At 42.3% G+C, this 18,531-nt stretch overlaps 1 protein-coding gene across 1 annotated transcript in view; it reads left to right on the forward strand.

Annotated features, from left to right (window-relative positions):
- LOC139201792 (neural-cadherin-like) overlaps positions 1–18,531 on the forward strand; it is an 81,931-nt gene that overhangs the window by 41,667 nt on the left and 21,733 nt on the right. Inside the window, exons 9-22 of the mRNA XM_070831216.1 lie at positions 129–297; positions 1,004–1,174; positions 1,611–1,783; positions 4,541–4,708; positions 6,011–6,260; positions 7,597–7,724; positions 8,091–8,277; positions 10,113–10,256; positions 11,716–11,999; positions 12,528–14,136; positions 14,892–14,985; positions 15,780–15,964; positions 16,935–17,164; positions 17,669–17,946. Coding sequence (XP_070687317.1) covers positions 129–297; positions 1,004–1,174; positions 1,611–1,783; positions 4,541–4,708; positions 6,011–6,260; positions 7,597–7,724; positions 8,091–8,277; positions 10,113–10,256; positions 11,716–11,999; positions 12,528–14,136; positions 14,892–14,985; positions 15,780–15,964; positions 16,935–17,164; positions 17,669–17,946 — 4,070 coding nt within the window. The remainder of the gene's footprint in view (positions 1–128; positions 298–1,003; positions 1,175–1,610; positions 1,784–4,540; positions 4,709–6,010; positions 6,261–7,596; positions 7,725–8,090; positions 8,278–10,112; positions 10,257–11,715; positions 12,000–12,527; positions 14,137–14,891; positions 14,986–15,779; positions 15,965–16,934; positions 17,165–17,668; positions 17,947–18,531) is intronic.

An 18,531-nucleotide genomic window follows, 5' to 3' on the forward strand; every position in this document is an offset into this window, starting at 1 on the left:
AGTTTATTTTCTTTGATCCCTGTATTCTCATTGATGCAACATATTAACACAATAGCATATTCTCATATATGAGAATTGTTTCTTTTGTTTGTCCCTTCTTTCTCTCCCCCTCCCTCTCTCTATCTCAGTGCCAGCAATATCGTGAGGAGGCTTCAGTGCTGGAGAATCAGCCAACGGGGACTTTTGTGTTGCAAGTGCATGCTGTGGATGCAGATGAGGGAGCAAATGGAAAAGTTAAATATGGCTTAATGCACAGAGACAGCGCCATGCCCGCCTTCAGAATTCATCCAGACACAGGTAGAGCAGTCACAGATTGTCTGGCTAAAATAGGTCTCAATTAGGCACAGAGTTTACAGTAGTAAGTCAATGCTGCATCTTATTTGTAATAGACATCCTTGATGATCATTCAAGAAACTGTCAATCACTCAACATTTCATTTAGTGCTGTCATAGTTCTATGTTATGAATAAAAAGGCAAATAGCAGCAGTTCCGAAGTCCCGACACGTGGCGTCAACATGTTATTCTGTCAGTCATTTTCTTCTTTCTGTTCTATTTTCAGTCATCTCAAGATTTAATAAGAAAGCCACTGCACTTGAAAGAAATGCTCGACATACTCAGAATAAATTTATAATTGTTTACTTTACTTCTTGACTCATGGGTGGATGGATAGATCGACGGATGGGTGGGTAGCTGGATTAATGGATGGGTGAATGCATGCATAGATGGGTGGATTAATGGGTGGATGAATACGCACACACACACACACACACACACACACATACATATACACATACAAATATATATATATACATATATATCTATATCCTCCCACAGTCCAAAGACATGCAGGTTAAATTGGCCACTTTATTTTTCCTGTAGGTGTGAGTGTGAGCGTGAATGGTTGCCTGTCTCTATATGTCAGCCCTGTGATTGACTGGCAACCAATCCAGGGCATATATATATATATGAGTTCATGTGTGCATGTTTTGCTCTGTATTTACAGGGGTGATTGTGACAGCCAGACGGTTCGACAGGGAGAGGCAGAGAGAGTATTCGATTACAGTGACGGCCACTGATTGGGCAGAGGAGCCGCTCATCGGCATCTGTCAGCTCACCGTCCAAATACTGGACCAGAATGATAATAGCCCCAAGTTTGAGAATTTACGCTACGAGTGTAAGTGTTCATACAAATTATAAATGCTGGTACAACTGCAATACATATATTAGTGTCATTAATGCAGTAGCAGTACTAGGACCTTAAAAATGCTGAGGTAAAAAGGGTGAGCAGGGTTTTTATTCTGCTTTTTCACTTTAATTTAGTAATTTGATTTAATCGAGGATGTCTTTTAGAGAGTAAATGCAGTAAATATGCCTCTAGATTGGGTTTTATTTAGGGAAAAAATGAAATATCATCCTTTCCACTGCTTAATGAATTGCATCTCTGTGTGAAAATTGGAAATAGATATAAAAAAACACCTTGGTAATAGTCTAAATAGTTTTTGCATAATAACCAATATCCATGACATCCCTCATGTTTGACCTTTATCATCCTTTGCTCTCAGCCTCATAAATTCCTACTCTTTGACATGCATTATTTCTTTCCCCTGTAGATTTTCTGAGAGAAGACACTTTGGTTGGTACCAGTTTCCTTCGAGTGGCAGCTCACGATGACGACTTTGGCACTAATGCAGCCATCACTTACTTCATGTCCACGGAGCAGCCTGAGTACCTGCAGGTCAACCCTGTCACAGGATGGGTCTACGTTAACCAGCCCATATCACAGGTTAGTCAGCAGTTATTAGCAGCCTCTCTGTCAGCCAGCGCGCGCACACACACACACACACACACACACACACACACACACACACACACTCACACACCGATAGTGTCTGTATCTCATGGTGGCCTGTATGTCTGTGTCAACAAAGTTAATGAACAAGTCACCTCAAAGTGCCTCTGCCTGCTACCTCCAATCTGGGGTATGTGTACTCCCAGCGGTGCTGCATGTGGAAAGACCACAGTGAAAAAAGATGGAGGGAGACTAATTCAGGCTAAACAAATTATTAAAAATAGATTGTAACAGCCTGGGATTCCTGTGGTTATATTTGATGACTACGGTTCTGTTTATTGCACTGCTACGAAAGACTATCCTTCAAATATGCATAAAAATCCTCTAACCCACAGTAGCTGTCAAAAGACAGGCTCTTCTTAAATGGATGGCACAGGTTTTTAAGAAGCTAATTATCACGAACCAGGACTCTTTCTCCATCTCTTATACTGTCTTTAATATAATGGATTCAAGACTTTTTTCATTTTAATTCATCATCTGAGGCTTTGATAAGGACACTGACCGCATCCAGCAGCTTTAGAAGAGTCATATTTTGAGGCTATTAATTGAAATTGATTTGGAGGCTCAGAGATTATGCGTGTGATTTAACTTGCAAAGCACTGTTACCTCAAAGCTAGCAGCTTCTCAGAAGCTAACACACTAAGCCATATGCTTAGGACCTGCTTCAAAGATCATTTTTGTTAAGATAAATTAAACAGTTCTTCTTAAGAGATGAATTAGTTTCATTATTATTATTATTCAAATGATTGTGCTCAGCATGAAGACTAGTTGTAAGGACTAGCAAGCTGTCATTTAGTGGTTGATATGTGTCAACTCACTGATGTACTTTAAGTGATTTACTGTTTCAGAGTTTCAGTGATGTAACATTTTCTTTGTTGTAGACTTTCAAGTTTGTGCTCTTCCTCCTAATATTCCTCTTTCACTTATTCAAATGTAGAAGTTGTTCTTTGGCTAGATACTTACTATAGCACTATAGAGCTGTTTATTATTTAGCATACTTTTTAGCACACTGGTGTTCTAGTCTCTTGCAATTTTGTCGCTGACTTCATGCAAAATTGAAGGCGTTAAGCCCCAGACCTCGCTGAACAAAGCTGTTGCATATTTAAGAGTTGCTTCAGCAGCTATTTGAATCAATCTTTGTGCTGTAACTAAGATTGTAAAAGCCCCTCATTAAATGTTAAATGTCTCAGTTGGTCTGAGACATTGTCCTATTTTGATTTTCTCATCACAGGTTCTGATTACAATGAATAAGTATTAAGACCACATTTTCACGCCACAATTCTCAGTAAAGTGTGCAGCACAGTTCCCAAATGACCTGCAGCCTTTCTGTGGAATATGAAAGAGATAGACCATTTAACAACAGTGGTTATTCTCATGCCCTAAGACAGTACAGCCGGAGGCAGCCTCAAGCATTGTCAACATACTGTACAGTACAGCTCCGCGGAGAATTAAGTGGAAAATGTGGGGAGAGGTTGCCTCGACTGTATCCAGAATGTTTTATGGATATTTTCTGGTTTAGATCAGACACTATTAGTGCTAATTTGATTTTAAACCTTGGCTGGACGTTACTACAAAGTCAGTCAGTCATTCATTTATTGTAAAAGCAGCAGCTGCTGGGTCCACATTGGACATGACAGATTACGATCTTTGTTCTCTGATATCGAGCTTTGGAAAAGAGTTGTACTTGTTCATAAATACTAATTGGATTGTCCCGGGAATAGAAAATGTAATTCTGAAGTTAAGTGAGATTTCTTTTTTATCTGACTACTGCAGCACAATAATAGAGTGGCTAGGCTGTGGTTTGCATTAATAGAATAATGCAGCTGATGGTTGAATCGTTAAATCGTAACAATTGAATTCTTATTTGAGCAATTTTTCATTAACAAAGTGGTATAACTATGACTTGCATTATCTTTTACTTTGAGTGGTTAGAATGAATTAAAATTACCTCGTGTGGGCAAAAAGAGGTCCGTTAGAGGGTTTTCTTCTCCACTCCGGTATGACCATAATGTTGGTTTTACACATTGTCTAATTTAGATAAACAGAATCAAACACTCTAATGACCTCTTAAGGAAATTTTCAGCTTTCCCTGCAGTGTCCACTTTTATGAAATACACTTCCTCAGTCAAATTTACCCTTTTATTTCCTAGCGGTTCAATTATAGCGCAATAGCAAAAGTAGAAGAGCTTTTGCAACCTAAGTTATAGCTTAATAAATGTTTACAAGGCTCACACTGCTGCTTCTTGTGTGCTTATCCTAAATAAATGATTTCCTCAATAGAGTTCAAACAACAGTTTAGGTTAAGGCGGGAACTTCAGCAGCCATTACTGCATGATCATGAGTTGATCATTCTGAGCTACAGCTATTCATATAATAGAGAGGTCTATTTAGACACTGAGCTCCACACAGTTAGTTGTTATTGCTGCTATCTGCTGTCATTGGCCCGTCTCCATCGGCCCACTGCCAAAGAGCAAGCTGAAGACAGTCAGATAACAGCAAGATGACTTTTGGTTAAGTTTATTACTATTTCTCTGATACATCAGGGGTGTTGATAAATGCGTATTTTCCAAATCGCAAGCAATTTTAGTTGTTCATTGATTTATTGTCAATCGAGTATCCGTTACTCAACTCATCGTTTCAGCTCTAAATACCGTGATGATAAGTTTAGTGAGCCGTTTCTGTTGATCACAGAGAACCTATATCACTCGGGACATCATGGCCACTGATGGGGGAAACCGAAGCACTTCAGTGGAGCTGGCAGTCACCATCACCAACGTGAAGAACCAGCCCCCACAGTGGGAGGAGGAGAGCTACAGCGTCATCATCCCTGAAAACACCGCCAGGGACACTCCCATAGTGGTGCGTGTGCATGTAACTTAGATTGCAGAAACACTGTATATATTAGAACACGTGTTGTTAAGATGATCTCTCTATCCCTTGCCATTTTGAGTTGCTGTAATTGAACCAGTTGAATGTTTGTTTGCTTACTCCCCTGGATTAGTGCACAGTCTTGAGCATTATTCAGACTCTGTGTTCTCTTTGTGCTCCACATACGCCTTTGAAAGCTTGTCAGTGTGCTGAAAAATCTGTAAACGTGTTTTAGTTTGATGGTGTTAGAGAAATCTGTCGCTGGATCGCATGTGCTCAGCAAGTTTCATGACTCGAGGCTAATTAAATCCATTCAAAATGTCTCCTTTGAAAACTATATAGCTGTCAATCTGGAGTGCATAAAAATCTCCTTATTTTCCAAGGTCTTCACAGGGGAATTCACGTAGAGAGGTTATTTCAGCGCAGGTTCAACAACAGGTTTGGTTCTCATCCTGCTGCTTCTTTCTCGTAATCAATCATCACAATAATTGTAATCAAAACCTGGCATAACCTCTGCCTCGGTCAGGCTGCAAACCACAAATGTGGTCTGACCTAGTTATTAAGTAGCCTATCGTATGTGAGCAGATGTTACTTGACCTACCTCAAAGAGAATCCTTGTTAAAGGTTCTGCATATGAGATTTACAATACAGCAACAAACAACTATTTGCTATGTAAAAATACAATGTAGTAATGGCGTCCCAAGCGTACTAATTAATTAAAAATGTGATTAATTAAAACGTGCAAAATTATTATATTTTTCCATCTATGGCCGCTCTAGGGCTCTGTAAATAAGTACATTTCCCCAAATGTTAAACTTTTCCTTTAAGCCCAGAATAATTTCTTTGTTTTTGGTGGGTTGGCAGCTCAAAGTGTCAAGCATGACAATTAGCATAGCTCGCAAAAAAGACCAAAAGAAGGAGGACACAGCTATCCTGGCATTAAAATTAAGACACTTTCTGTAGAGCTTAATAATTAACACTTTAGTTTTCTTTTATTTCATCTGTTCACAAGCAGAAATGTAAAAAAGGCAAGGAGTGTTTTTGTTGAGAGCTACATGCTGCTGGAGTCTGGTTGTAACGATGAGATTACCAAGCACCCAGTGGAGTCTTTTTGTTTGTCAGGCTAAGCTAAGCATCTCCTGGCATCTCGTGGAGATGTGCTGATGTGCTCATCTCACTCTCTGCAAGAAAGCAAATAAGCATATTTCCCCAAATGTTCCTTTGCAGGACGAGAGTTGACTGGGATGTACGACATTATAAGAGTTGAGTCATGATACTTCTCATCCTTTCCAGACAATCAAGGCGACCTCTCAGCTGGGTGACCCGAGGGTGACCTATAACCTGGAGGATGGAATGGTACCCGAGACAAACATGCCAGTTCGTTTCTACCTCTCCCCCAACCGGGAAGATGGCTCTGCGTCCATCCTGGTGTCCGAGCCGCTGGACTATGAGACCACACCATTTTTCTCACTCCGGGTTCGAGCGCAGAATGTGGCCGCAGTGCCTCTCGCAGCTTTCACTACAGTTTATATCAATATTACAGGTGTGATTTGTACTGTATTTTCAGATTTTATTGCATTTATATTTAGTATATGCTGTAATTGACTGTAGTGAGTGATGATTAGCTGCTGGCTAATGAAATTAATCAAAAACTGTCAGCTGTTAGAATCCATGGGTTGACACTGACACATACAGTATATAACGAGGCTGTCTATCCATTTAAAAAACTAATTAATTGCACAATTGTTTGTTGTAATTAAACGCGATTAATAAATCTTTAGCTCTTAGTTAAGACTAGAGCTTGAAGTAATGGATATTTAAATGTAAAATTGCAGCATGAATGTAGAATTAACACAAAGGAAGTCTACTTTAATACATATGCTGTTGTTGAATTTTTTAACTTTAACCGCAGATTCTTCTCTAACTGTCAGCACGACAGGCTGATTTCTTACGTGCACTAACAAAAATAAGAAGAAAACCCAGGCTTGTATGTCAAAGTGCCAGTTGAATTTCGAAACCATCAAGGCCATTAAAATCAGATATCAGCTGAGAAGGAATCATTTCTCATATGTGCTAAAACTTCTGCAACACCTCCGTAGCACCTGGTATCTGATGAGCAAAGACAGCATGAGACAAACCACTGTAAGATCTGTAGGCTCTGTTCTATCTGCTGTCTCTTATTCCACAGTCTTCTGATTATACAGGTTTCACGTGTAGGCTGAATAGTTGTTAGGGAGCCATGAGAATGAATGGAATGCCATGCCTACTTCACACACACACACACACACACACACACACAGAATCACACAGGGACGCAGAGGAGACACAAGAGAAAAGGAAATCACAAAGAAAAACTGTTTCACGTGTGACACCAATACAGCTGGAAAAACAGATTTAAATGAAATTCATATTACCTTTGGCAGAAATACACTGATACACCATTTGAAATTGACACGTGGGGTTTGGATTAAACAAAACGCAGCTGCCTTAATAATAGTAATAATAATAATAGTAATAGTAATAATTTACTTTTTTTTAAAAATGCTAATATTAACAGCACTACTATCAATTGACTTATGTAGTATTATTATGCTATAAAATATGATGATATACTGTATATAATGATCAGAATTACATATTTTATGTATTTTGCGTATGATGTTCGTGTGCACGTCAAGAAGTCCAACATCCAGAATTCAGATGTCAGCAGCTCCAGTAAATTGTGTTGCAGTTGTGTTATTTCTTCAGAAAATCAAACCCCTAAATCTTTAATGTGCTACAGAGGCTAAAGCTTTGGATGCCAGAGGATTTATTACCTAATTACTACCTGGAAATTAACACATTTTGAACTCGCTACTAAATCCTTTTTCTCTCCCAAGATGTCAATGACAACGTGCCATTTTTCACCTCCTCCATCTACGAGGCCTCAGTAACAGAAGGAGCCCAGATAGGAACTTCGGTTCTCCAAGTGTCTGCTCATGACAAAGATCTGGGTCTTAATGGAGAGGTTTGTGCTCATCTATTTGTATTCACATTGTGCAGGAACAAAAAAAATGAACAGATTTTCAACCACATCTCCAAACCCCTTTTCCCTTTTTGCTAAGCCATCCATGTTAGACTTGAATGAACATCCTGTAACATCACACCACAATCCCTCAGCGCAAGCTTTTGTATCAGAGTTAGTGTTGGGAACTGTACCAACGCAGCAGTGTGACTTACTGTGACAATATCCGAGGGATCCAAATATCGATCTCATTTTGCCTGTAATGAGAAGACAGACTCCTGACATTTTCAGCTACAAAGCCTTTAATTTATGCTATTTCTGCAGGTTATTTCTTGTAAGTAAAACTTTCAAATTTCCTGTGCTCCACAGATTGCTTACTCTCTGCTGAGTGACAGCAGTGGCGACCACCATCTGTTCCGTGTAGACCCACAACTTGGGGTCATCTACACAGAAGCTGTGTTTGATCGTGAGGCCCGTAGCTCCTATTTGCTGGAAGTTCAGTCAGAAGATGGGCAGGAGTCAGCGCGACCTGGCAAGAACAAGCAGCCCAACTCAGGTTAGAAATTATGAGGATTTCAATATTGACATCAGACCTTTTCATCTAGCATAACATTATTGAAAATACTTCCTCTCTTATGTCATTAAAGCAATAGTTTGACATTTTGGGAAATGATGCGCTTTCATTGTCTTGCGAGAAAACTGTCACCACTCTCTCGTGTTCGTATGGTAAATATGAAGCTACTTCCAGCAGCTGGTTAGCTTAGTTTACCATAAAGACTTAGAACATGTGGAAACAGGAAGCCTGGCTCCGTCCAAAGGAAACAAAATCCACCTACAGTAGCGGAACCTCTACAGCTCACAAAGTTTGCTCAGTCTGTTCAAAAACCTGCTGTGTCCTGCTCCTGACCATGAAAAAAACATGTAATTTTTACACAGAGTTTCTCACAAATGAAACAACTAAATTATAACTTGTGTTGATTAGTGATTACAAGGCTCGCTGTAACAAATCGTACTAAATGTCAAAGACTATTCAAGCCTAGATTAGGACCATTGCTATGCAAATAATAAATCATGACAGTTCCTCAGATTCCTGCTGTTTTTTGGCCATACAAATGGTTGTTTTAATTGTTGTTAAATTCAAAGAAACTCTAAGACTTGGCAGAGTTAACTTTGAAGTGACCTCTGGCCCGGTGCAACGTCCCATTCATAAATAGCAGCATTGTTCTTTCCCTATATGCCCACAGGGCAATACTGAAAACTCATCCATGAGGAGCTCTTCCTCTGTGCGCTGTGTTTTAAACAGGCTGCATTGGCACGACATTACATTCATTTACACCTTGGGATTGACTTTGAAAAATGAATCTTAATTTGATTTATTCCACTGCCATGACCAGACAGCCTCACCTCCTCTGTGTGAGAATAGCTGAGATTTCTTGCTACTCTCTTTTTTCGTAACAAACCCTTTTTTTTCTCCCCGTTTTTAATTTTCGGCGTTAAATATTTAACCAGTATGCTCTGTGTATGTTCGCCATGTTCTCTTTGTGACATTTTGGCAGTTAAAAACCACAGTCTGAATCTAGAGTAACGTAATATGACGTTTGTATTCAGGAGTGGGTCTTTTCCAGTGTTTGTGAAGAGGGTATTAGGGGTAAAAGGTGATGTTTTGGAGCAGTAAAGCCTTCTCTCCAGAGTTGCCAGGGCTGCTTTGCATTTGCAATGAGCCTAAGCTGTGTCTTGTGCAACAAATCTCGCACATCCAGAAGGGCTCATCTCCTCTGCAAACATTACCTGTCTCGCTGCATCACCACTGGGACACACCAAGAGTAGGAGGGAAATGTAAAAGCAAGCTGAGCAAATAGAGCCATCCTCAACCACCAGCATCTCTTACCGCGCGAGCTCTAAATTAACATGTCACCCATGCGCTATGTGAGGAGATAATTTACTCTTTATAACTAAAGAAATAAACAGCGTAATGAGGAGAGCACAGATAAGACACAAACACTTGTCATCTTATAAATATTTAACCTTCCCAGTAGAGGTTCTTTATCTATCCTGTGCAAAAAAGCAGCTTGTTGAAAAGGTTTAGCCCCGTTCGTGTTATTCTTTCTCTTGAAACAGCTACCCCTGTTAAAACAATAAACTCTCGACAAAATGAATAATTTATGTAATTTACAGCACATCTTTGTGAATAATGCTTTTTTTCAGATTTCCATGTCAATGAGGCACATTGTGTCGGGTTAAGTGACTCTTCTCAGCTAAACAGTGACAATGAATTGTAGAATCAATAAACAGATGGAGAATGCACACATACAGCGTTTAGCAAAGTGTGTGCGCGCCTGTGTGTTTGTGTGCTGCGTCGTTTAATCTTCTGCCATTCTGTCATTCCTGCAGACACAGCGTATGTGAGGGTTTTCATCAGCGACGTCAACGACAACAAACCAGTCTTTGCTCAGCGACTGTATGAAGTTGGTGTCGACGAGAATGCAGATGTGGGCCTGGCTGTTGTCACCGTTAGTGCTAATGATGAGGATGAAGGTAATGCTTGATGAGGCAGCAGACTGAGGAGGTCCCAAAGAGATTTTACTGATGCCACTTCCTAGAAATAAAGGTTAAAGAAGCTAACCAAACACAACCAATATGAAAGTTTCTCAGAGACACTTTGAAAGTTTTCAGAAGTTTCCCGATTGCACTTTTTTATTTTTCACTAGACTCTCTTTCTTGAAATAACAGGAACAATTTGGCAGTCTGTTAGTTGGTTTTCCAGCAGCGGGTTATCTGCCAAGTAGGCATCTTTTTGCAAGATGGCCTGCATTTTGTAGCAGTGTGCATAAAGTGACCCTGTGGGCAGTCTTCACCAATCTGGCCTGAGCTCTGCTGAAATCCTGCTGTGGTGAAATCATGTGTGGTGCACTAGATTTAGCAGTAGTCATTTGAGGGCTTGGTAATGCACTGTAGCACATATGTTCCAAAAAGAGTGACACGCTCCCACACAGTAGGTGGGCGGGATTTAACCAATAAAGCAATTGCTCATCCTCTGTACAGCAGTAGCCTAAGATCCCTTCATCAGGCATGTTTAGGTCCGTTAATCAAGTATTTATGGCGAGCGGGGGTGCAGCTTAGGCTGGGCTGCAGCACTAATGATGAATAGCTGTGGAATAACACCCAGCCCCCAATATTAAAGTTGCAATACTGTTGCACTTGTGTCTGAGAGGCTACGTTCAATCTGTCTTGTTTAAAAACTCCACCCTGGACTTGACTGCTGTAAGCCTGCCAGATCCCTGTGGGAGGCAGAGAGCACTTTGTCAGCTAGGGTTGTGTTAATAGTACAGATTAGTGTATTTACATGGGATTGCAGCTACTTTAACCCAACAGGATGATTGAAAGCAAAGACTGTCCATTCCAGGAGATTATCTTATCTATTCCAGTGTTAAACCGTTACACTGGATGGTCTCCATGGAGACACAGTAGATAAGTTCAGATATTGACTTCCTTTTTACTAAACTACATCCCCCCTACAGCCTCTCTTGGGCCTCAGAATCATTCCCAAGAGGGTACTTTCAGAGTGCATAACTGTATGCTGCTTTTTACTCTCATGCTCCCTTTTACTTTTTACTGCACTCTTTTTTAATTAGTATCTGATTAAAGCCGAGGAGACGAGGTACAACGTTTCCATTTAATTAAGTAATCAAAACAAGAAAGGGATACATGAAAACCTACTAATGCTCAGGTCTCAGAGGAAATGAGGTGTAATACCCCTGTGGTTATGCCGTTCTGCTGTTGCTAGAATGATAGTTCTTCCACTCAAAGTAAGAGAGTAGTAATCAGCATGTGGAGACTGAAGGAATAATGACGCCAGCAGCAACCTGCCGTACAACACCTTTAAAATGTTGCTGCACTTACGTTTTACCTTTAGATTGCAGTAACCTTGCTACAAAATTGAATGGGGACAGGGATTTCATTTTCCCAATTGTGCATATTTGAATTCCTGCTACAGGAGCCAACGCCAAGCTGCGCTACCAGATCACATCTGGCAACAAAGGTGGTGTTTTTGACATCGAGCCAGAGGTGGGGACGATCTTTATTGCACAACCACTGGACTATGAACAGCAGAAGAGATACAAGCTGCTGGTCCTCGCCTCCGACGGGAAGTGGGAAGACTATGCGGCTGTGGTGGTTACTGTGGTTAATAAGAATGATGAGGCACCCGTGTTCTCCATGAATGAGTACTACGGATCTGTCACAGAGGAGCTTGATGGGTCACCTGTGTTTGTACTACAGGTGAGAGGCTGAGATGCTTACTGCTAAGAGGGTTTAGGCTGCATTGTTTTCAGTAATTACTGTAACCCATGAACCTGTAATTATCTTTAGATCTCCTTTTTTGAATTTCAAGTGCCTCTCAGAATCTGCTCTAAGTTTAGTTGTCTGAGGAGGCTCTTTTGTGTTTGCAGTTTCTTAGTGTAATGTGTTCTTTCAGTGCATCGCCTGTTGTTCATACACTACCGTACTTTGACACATTAAAGAATTAATATTCTACTAAGTAAGAAAGACAGTAGCGATGAATCTTGTGCGGGGAATCTTGGCAGTAAAGCTGTCAGACCCACTCTGAGGCCTGATGCAAGAAACATGCCTGATCAGAGCTCATTGCATTAATTTAGGTGGTCAGGAACACTTAAACGGGCTGTCTGAAAAATCCAGAAGCAAAGAGGAAGAGGTGACGGCTGCGGAGAGATAAGAGGAAGCTGTAATTTGGGTTTGACTGGATGAACGAATATCCATTTTCTTAAGAAGTTGTCTTTATCTCCACAGGTGACAGCTACTGACCCAGACAAAGATGCAGACCAGGGCGCCATCCGGTATTCCATTCATGGCCAAGGGGCAGAGTCACACTTCATGATCAACGATATCACAGGGGAGATGTATGCCCAACGCACCATGGACCGAGAAGAGCGTGCCGTCTGGCGCTTCGTTGTCATGGCAACAGACGAAGAGGGCGAGGGACTTACTGGCTTTACTGATGTTATTATCAATGTGTGGGACATCAATGACAATGCCCCCACTTTCACGTGTGCGCCTGATAATTGCCACAGTAGCGTGGTGGAGAACTCCCCTCCTGGAACGTTTGTTGTGGAAATGACAGCGGTAGACTTTGATGATGCAGCCGTCGGTCTGAACGCCATCCTTACCTACCGGATTATTGAGAATGCACAGAATGCAAACAATGTGGAGCTGTTCAGTATTGATTCCAGCACCGGCACAATATCTGTGGCAGCAGAGGGTCTGGACCGGGAGTTTGCTGACAGCCACCGACTGGTAGTAGAGGCCCGGGACGGCGGGGGTATGACCGGCACAGCTACCACCTTAGTAGTGGTGACAGACATCAACGACCATGTGCCAAAGTTTAGAGAGGACTGGTGTGGCGCTCGTGTGCCTGAAAGCACTGATGAAGATGCTTCAATTCTGGAGTTGAGCGCTGTGGACCCTGACGCTGGTGTGTATGGACAGCTGGCCTTCAGTGTGGTGGCAGGGGACCCGGATCAGCGATTCTACATGGTCAGCCACAGACTGGAGCAGACGGGCACTCTGAGACTGAAAAAGAAGCTGGACTTTGAGAAGCCAGGGGAGCAGCGCTTTAACCTTACCGTCAAGGTGGAGGACTCTGACTTCTCCAGCCTCATCCACTGTCTGGTTCAAGTGGAGGATGAGAATGACAATGCACCCGTTTTTGCCCCGAGCTCCCACATGCTCTCCCCTTTATCTGAGGACGCAACTGTGGGAAACAGCATCATTCAGGTCGTAGCCACTGACTCTGACTCGGGCCTTAATGGGGACATTGTGTACAGCATTCTCCCTCAGTCTGACCCATTTGGACATTTTACTGTTAGCCGTGCTGGGTTGGTCACAGTCGCCAGGCCGTTGGACAGGGAGACGGTGGCAGGTTATGAGCTGGTTGTCATGGCGACAGACCGGGGTACCCCAGCACTGACTGGCAGTGTCACGGTCCACTTGCCTCTGCTAGACATGAATGACAACGGGCCAGAGCTGGAGACAGGTTACACTCCTGTGCTGTGGGAGAACAGTCCAGCACCTCAAGTGGTCTGGCTCAACAGGAGCTCAACTCTGCTTCATGTTGTGGACAGAGACTCCCCAGAGCACGGGCCTCCTTTTTTTCTCTCCCTGCCCTCACTTTACTCTGCTGACTTCCACCTGCAGGATCACGGGAACGGGTCCGCCACACTCACTGCCCTGCGGACATTCGACAGGGAAAGGCACAGCGAGTTCCACTTGCCGGTGATTATGATTGACAGTGGTGATCCGCCAATGACAGCCACAAACACGCTCACAATCATCATTGGCGACCAGAATGATAACGCCCATCAAACAGGAGAGAAAGATGTCTATGTGCATAGCCGCAAGGGTGAGTTTCTCGCTTCCCCTCATTTCATTCTCTCTGCCCCTCGCGTTCGCTACAGAGCTTTTCACTGCAGGCAGAGCTTGAGTGAAGAGGGGAAACTGAGGCTACAGCTGACGGGAAAAGTTTTCACTCCCATACCTGCTCTGTGTAGTCTGGAATTCATAATTGCGCTCTTCCTTTTACATTCTAACAGTGTTTTGTTATGGTAATATCATTGTCAAATCCTTTTTCAAGCCATCAGCACATTCCTCCCATGCCAACCCAATGCCTAAAGCTCACCTGAACATCACCTTATGATAAGGATCATGATTCCTCTTATTTTGTTTGTGTTTTTTTTTACCCTCCGGGTAAGTTGGGTAGGTATGTTGGTTTGTAAGTGTTTTAACCGCACACTCAGGTACATGGCAGTTTTGGTAATTGTAGAAAACAGGAGCGCCGTGACTCATCCAGGCTGCCATTGTTTACCCAGCTGCAGTACTCTGGCACTGCAGGTCGATAATAACATAATCCATACTGAGATAGCCTTGCTTCCTTAAGCTCCACGCTCTCTGAAGTGGAGCACTGAGAGCGTATTCATTCCAGCAGTGGCGCTCCACAGTTATGAGCATAATAAGTAGAACAGAACACAAGAATGCAAGATAAGGAGAAGAGAGGGACGAAAAGATAAGTGTTGGCATCAGCAGATTCAGTCCAGACGGAATCAATGCATGTGTGCGTGTGTGTGTGTGTGTGTGTGTGTGTGTGTTTACCTTGAACAGGAAGGATGGCAAATGCGGCACTGGGGAAGGTGTATGCCCCAGATCCCGATGACTGGGACAACAAGACCTACACTCTGGAGACAAGTGCAGCCAAGTAAGAGCTCTCTGTTAAATGCATATAATTTTTTCTGAAAACATGCTGATCTCCAAATGTGCAGCACAAGTACAAGTGCTAAAGCAATACAGTACCAGAAGAACTGCCAACAGTGTAGAATTTGAAAAATAAAGAGGATGTGGACTCAGCGTTGAGGCTGTATTTCTCTCACATGGCCTCTTTAAAGATATCACTCTGCCCAAAACATGCCTAACAGGTACTTTTCCTAATCTTAGATCCAATTCTCGGCCTCTAATATAAGCTACACTATCCAGAGGGACTTTAATCATAGCTGTCAACGGTGATTGCCATTCTAGAAAATGCAATCAGATTCAAACAAACTAAGCAATCTCGGTCCACCTGTATGATGTTGCCAAGATGAAACAGCCTGTACGAGCACAGTCTGACTCCATCAGGGACCTCGTGCAGCTATTCAGCATTCATACCCTCAAGATCAGATTAGAAATACCAATTGCATATTTGTTGTGTTCACATAACAAATTCTGACAGTTACCATGACAATTATCAAGCTCTTTTGGAGCGAAAGATTTTTTTTTTTTTTTCTTGGCGGTGTTTCTTTTTCTTTGTTTTTTTTTTCAAAGTGAATTCACATTCACTTCCTGCTGGAGTAAGCCCAGACACAGACACTGCTGACCAATTCTCTACTTGTCTGTCTGCCATCTGTCAGGTATTTTTCCTCTGAACAAGAGCTCAGAAACAAAAGAAGCTATTTTTCTCTCATCTTCCGCTGAAGCCATCCACTCCAACTTAACAGCTACTCTGCTTTTTCTCAGATACTTCGCTCTGAACCACAGTACAGGAGTGCTGACCCTTCGACAGAACACTCCAGCTGGCAGCTACTGGTTGAGGGTTGGCGTGTCTGATGGGGTTTGGCCCGATGTGATCTCAGGGGTCAGAGTTCATGTCAGGGACCTGGAGGAAAAGGCCATCCAGTCGTCTGCCTCGCTGCGTTTGACTGGTAACGTTAGCAGAAACACCGACTCACCTGATAGCATAAACACTGTTAATCTTGACTTTTTGTGTGCCTGCAGCTGTTGCTGTGATTCATTTATGAGTTTACCTGTTATGTCTCCACATGACCCTCAACCCATAAGTCAAGACAATACTGGGTGTTATAGTTTTTTGATTGGATTCCCTGTCTCAGTCATCCCCCACAAAACAGAAAGCTTGCTCTTTGTTGCTGCTGCTGTTGTTAAATTCCTTTGTGAAGCTGATGTAGAAGGAACACCATCTGCCACAGGCATGAATAAAGTGGTACTTTTCATCGAATAATTATCAGGTTGTCAATCCAGTTAACAGTGAAATAATAGGCTGTCAGGAGAAACTTGCATTATTTAACATTTCTAAGCATTGTAAAGAAACCATTCATACTCGCTTGTTGCTAATCGCTTCTCTCTTCATCTTATTCGTTAAGACTGAGAAGTTTATGTTACAATGTTCATTTTTCTGTCAGTCTCTCACAGCAGATCTGAGTTATAAAGGTCAATTTAGAAGTGTCAGGTAAAGTCCTTGACATTTAAAAAGCCATTCGGCGAACAGAGTCGAAGGCTTTTATGGATGCCTCTGACTCCAAGTCATTATGATTTTTGGAGATTAAAGATGACTGCTCACATTCTCCTGGTATTATTGGAAGGTGGCACCACAAATGTGATTGATTTTCCGGTCATTAAGATATTTTGCACAAGGCACTTCCTCTAGACCCTAACTTTATTTCAGTGAAGGAGTGAACGATTTTTTACTTGACTGCATCACGACTCATTCACTTTATGGATGATTCAGTGAGGAAATGGATCAATAGAGGGAGATGTTAGGCTACCTCTTGTGCTAATGGAATCAGGAACCCAGTAGACTTTGATCAACTCTGTAGTTGTCATTGACAAGTCGGTAGTTCTTATTGCGTGAACCCCCACTCTCTTTGTCTCCCGAAGGCATTACAGCGAGAGATTTTATCGACTCTCACGTCGAGGGGAAGAGTCGGCTGGAGACGTTCTGGGACTTCCTGTCTGAAGCCCTGTCCGTCAGACCGGGGAGCATCAACATTTTCAGCGTAGCAGACAGAGAGGAGAAAACAGTGGACATTCATTTCTATGTGCTAACCGATAATGGCTACCTGCGCCCCGAGAAACTGCATGCTGTCCTCGCCGCACATAAAAGGAAGGTATATACGTCATTGTGCCTGATAGATAGAAATCAATGCTCATATATCAAGTGATACACTCGGGAGCTTGAGGGGAAGAGATAACAGGGCGTTTTATCTGCCCTTTTATTTTCACACCAACTTTCTGTCTGTTCCCTGCCTGGCCCTGTCATGTCTCTTTGTCTCTCCCATTTATTTCTTTTCGACGTCGCCTTTCATTTTTTAATCTTTTTTTTCCCCATGTTTTGATTGTGCATCATTTCGATTCCTCTGTACCCCCCAACAATATGTCTTGCTCCTTTAAAAACAGTTACAGAATATTGAAAGCGTTTATGTGGATCAGGTCTCACCTTTCTCTTTAGCTTTGCTTGTGGAGTCTTTTATCCCACCGCATGTACATCAATGTGTGCCCCTCACCACCAACACTGGAGATACAAATCTTTTGCATCGTCACTGACAATAATTGTGATTCCCATTTTTGTCTCACTCGTTTCCTCTCATGTTCCCTTTTCTGACTCTCTGCAGCTGCAGTCACTGCTGCGTGTGAATGTGAGCCAGGTGCAGGTAGATGAATGTGTGCACACAGACTGCAAGACATCCGGCGGCTGCTCCACACAGTTAAGCATCAGTGACTCGCCCACCCTGATAGACTCAGGTGCTTTTTCCCTGGTCTCAGTAAAGGTGACACCCTCGGCTGTGTGTGGCTGCACTGCCAGGGAAATGAACCACCAACCCTGCTCCTCCTACCCCAGTAACCCCTGCCTTAATGGGGGAACTTGCGTCGACACCCAAAGCGGATACAGGTGAGAGGCACGTCTGTCATTGTTTGGGTGAAATACAGTGGGAAGAAACTCTGAAAAGAGAGGAAACTAGAACTCTGAGTTTCCTGATGTGCTGCAGTCTACTTTATAGTCCTGTTAGACTTACTGTAGGAGTGACATCCTGGAAAATGAGCCCAGAATTACTAACAGCGCCCCTTGTGAGAAAAATCTCCTTCACCTGCAACTTGACCTAACTTGGTTGAGCTGCTCTGCTGTGTTGTCAGCTGAATATAGAGTAGCAGGCTTGGGACTATTTGCCATAGAAGAAATGTACATGTGTATGCATACCTTAGTGTATTTTTCCAAGATTATCATATCAGGCCTCTAGATTTATATCCTTTTATTGAAATTTTTTTAATTCTGGTGCGCTGTGTTTTTTCTGCAGAAGTCAACAGTAAATAATGAATGTAGCCTTTGTATCAGGATCATTAACCATTGCTTTAAATATTAACCTGCATATTAATAAATGTCTATAGTCAATAAAAAGGCCTTCAACTTGGATGTGTTGGTCCTTGTGGGAGCATACTGCAGAAGAAACAGCACACATTTCATTTCATGCACACACTA

Source organism: Pempheris klunzingeri, chromosome 5 (genome assembly GCF_042242105.1).
Source record: "Pempheris klunzingeri isolate RE-2024b chromosome 5, fPemKlu1.hap1, whole genome shotgun sequence".
Classification (NCBI taxonomy): Eukaryota; Metazoa; Chordata; class Actinopteri; order Acropomatiformes; family Pempheridae; genus Pempheris; species Pempheris klunzingeri.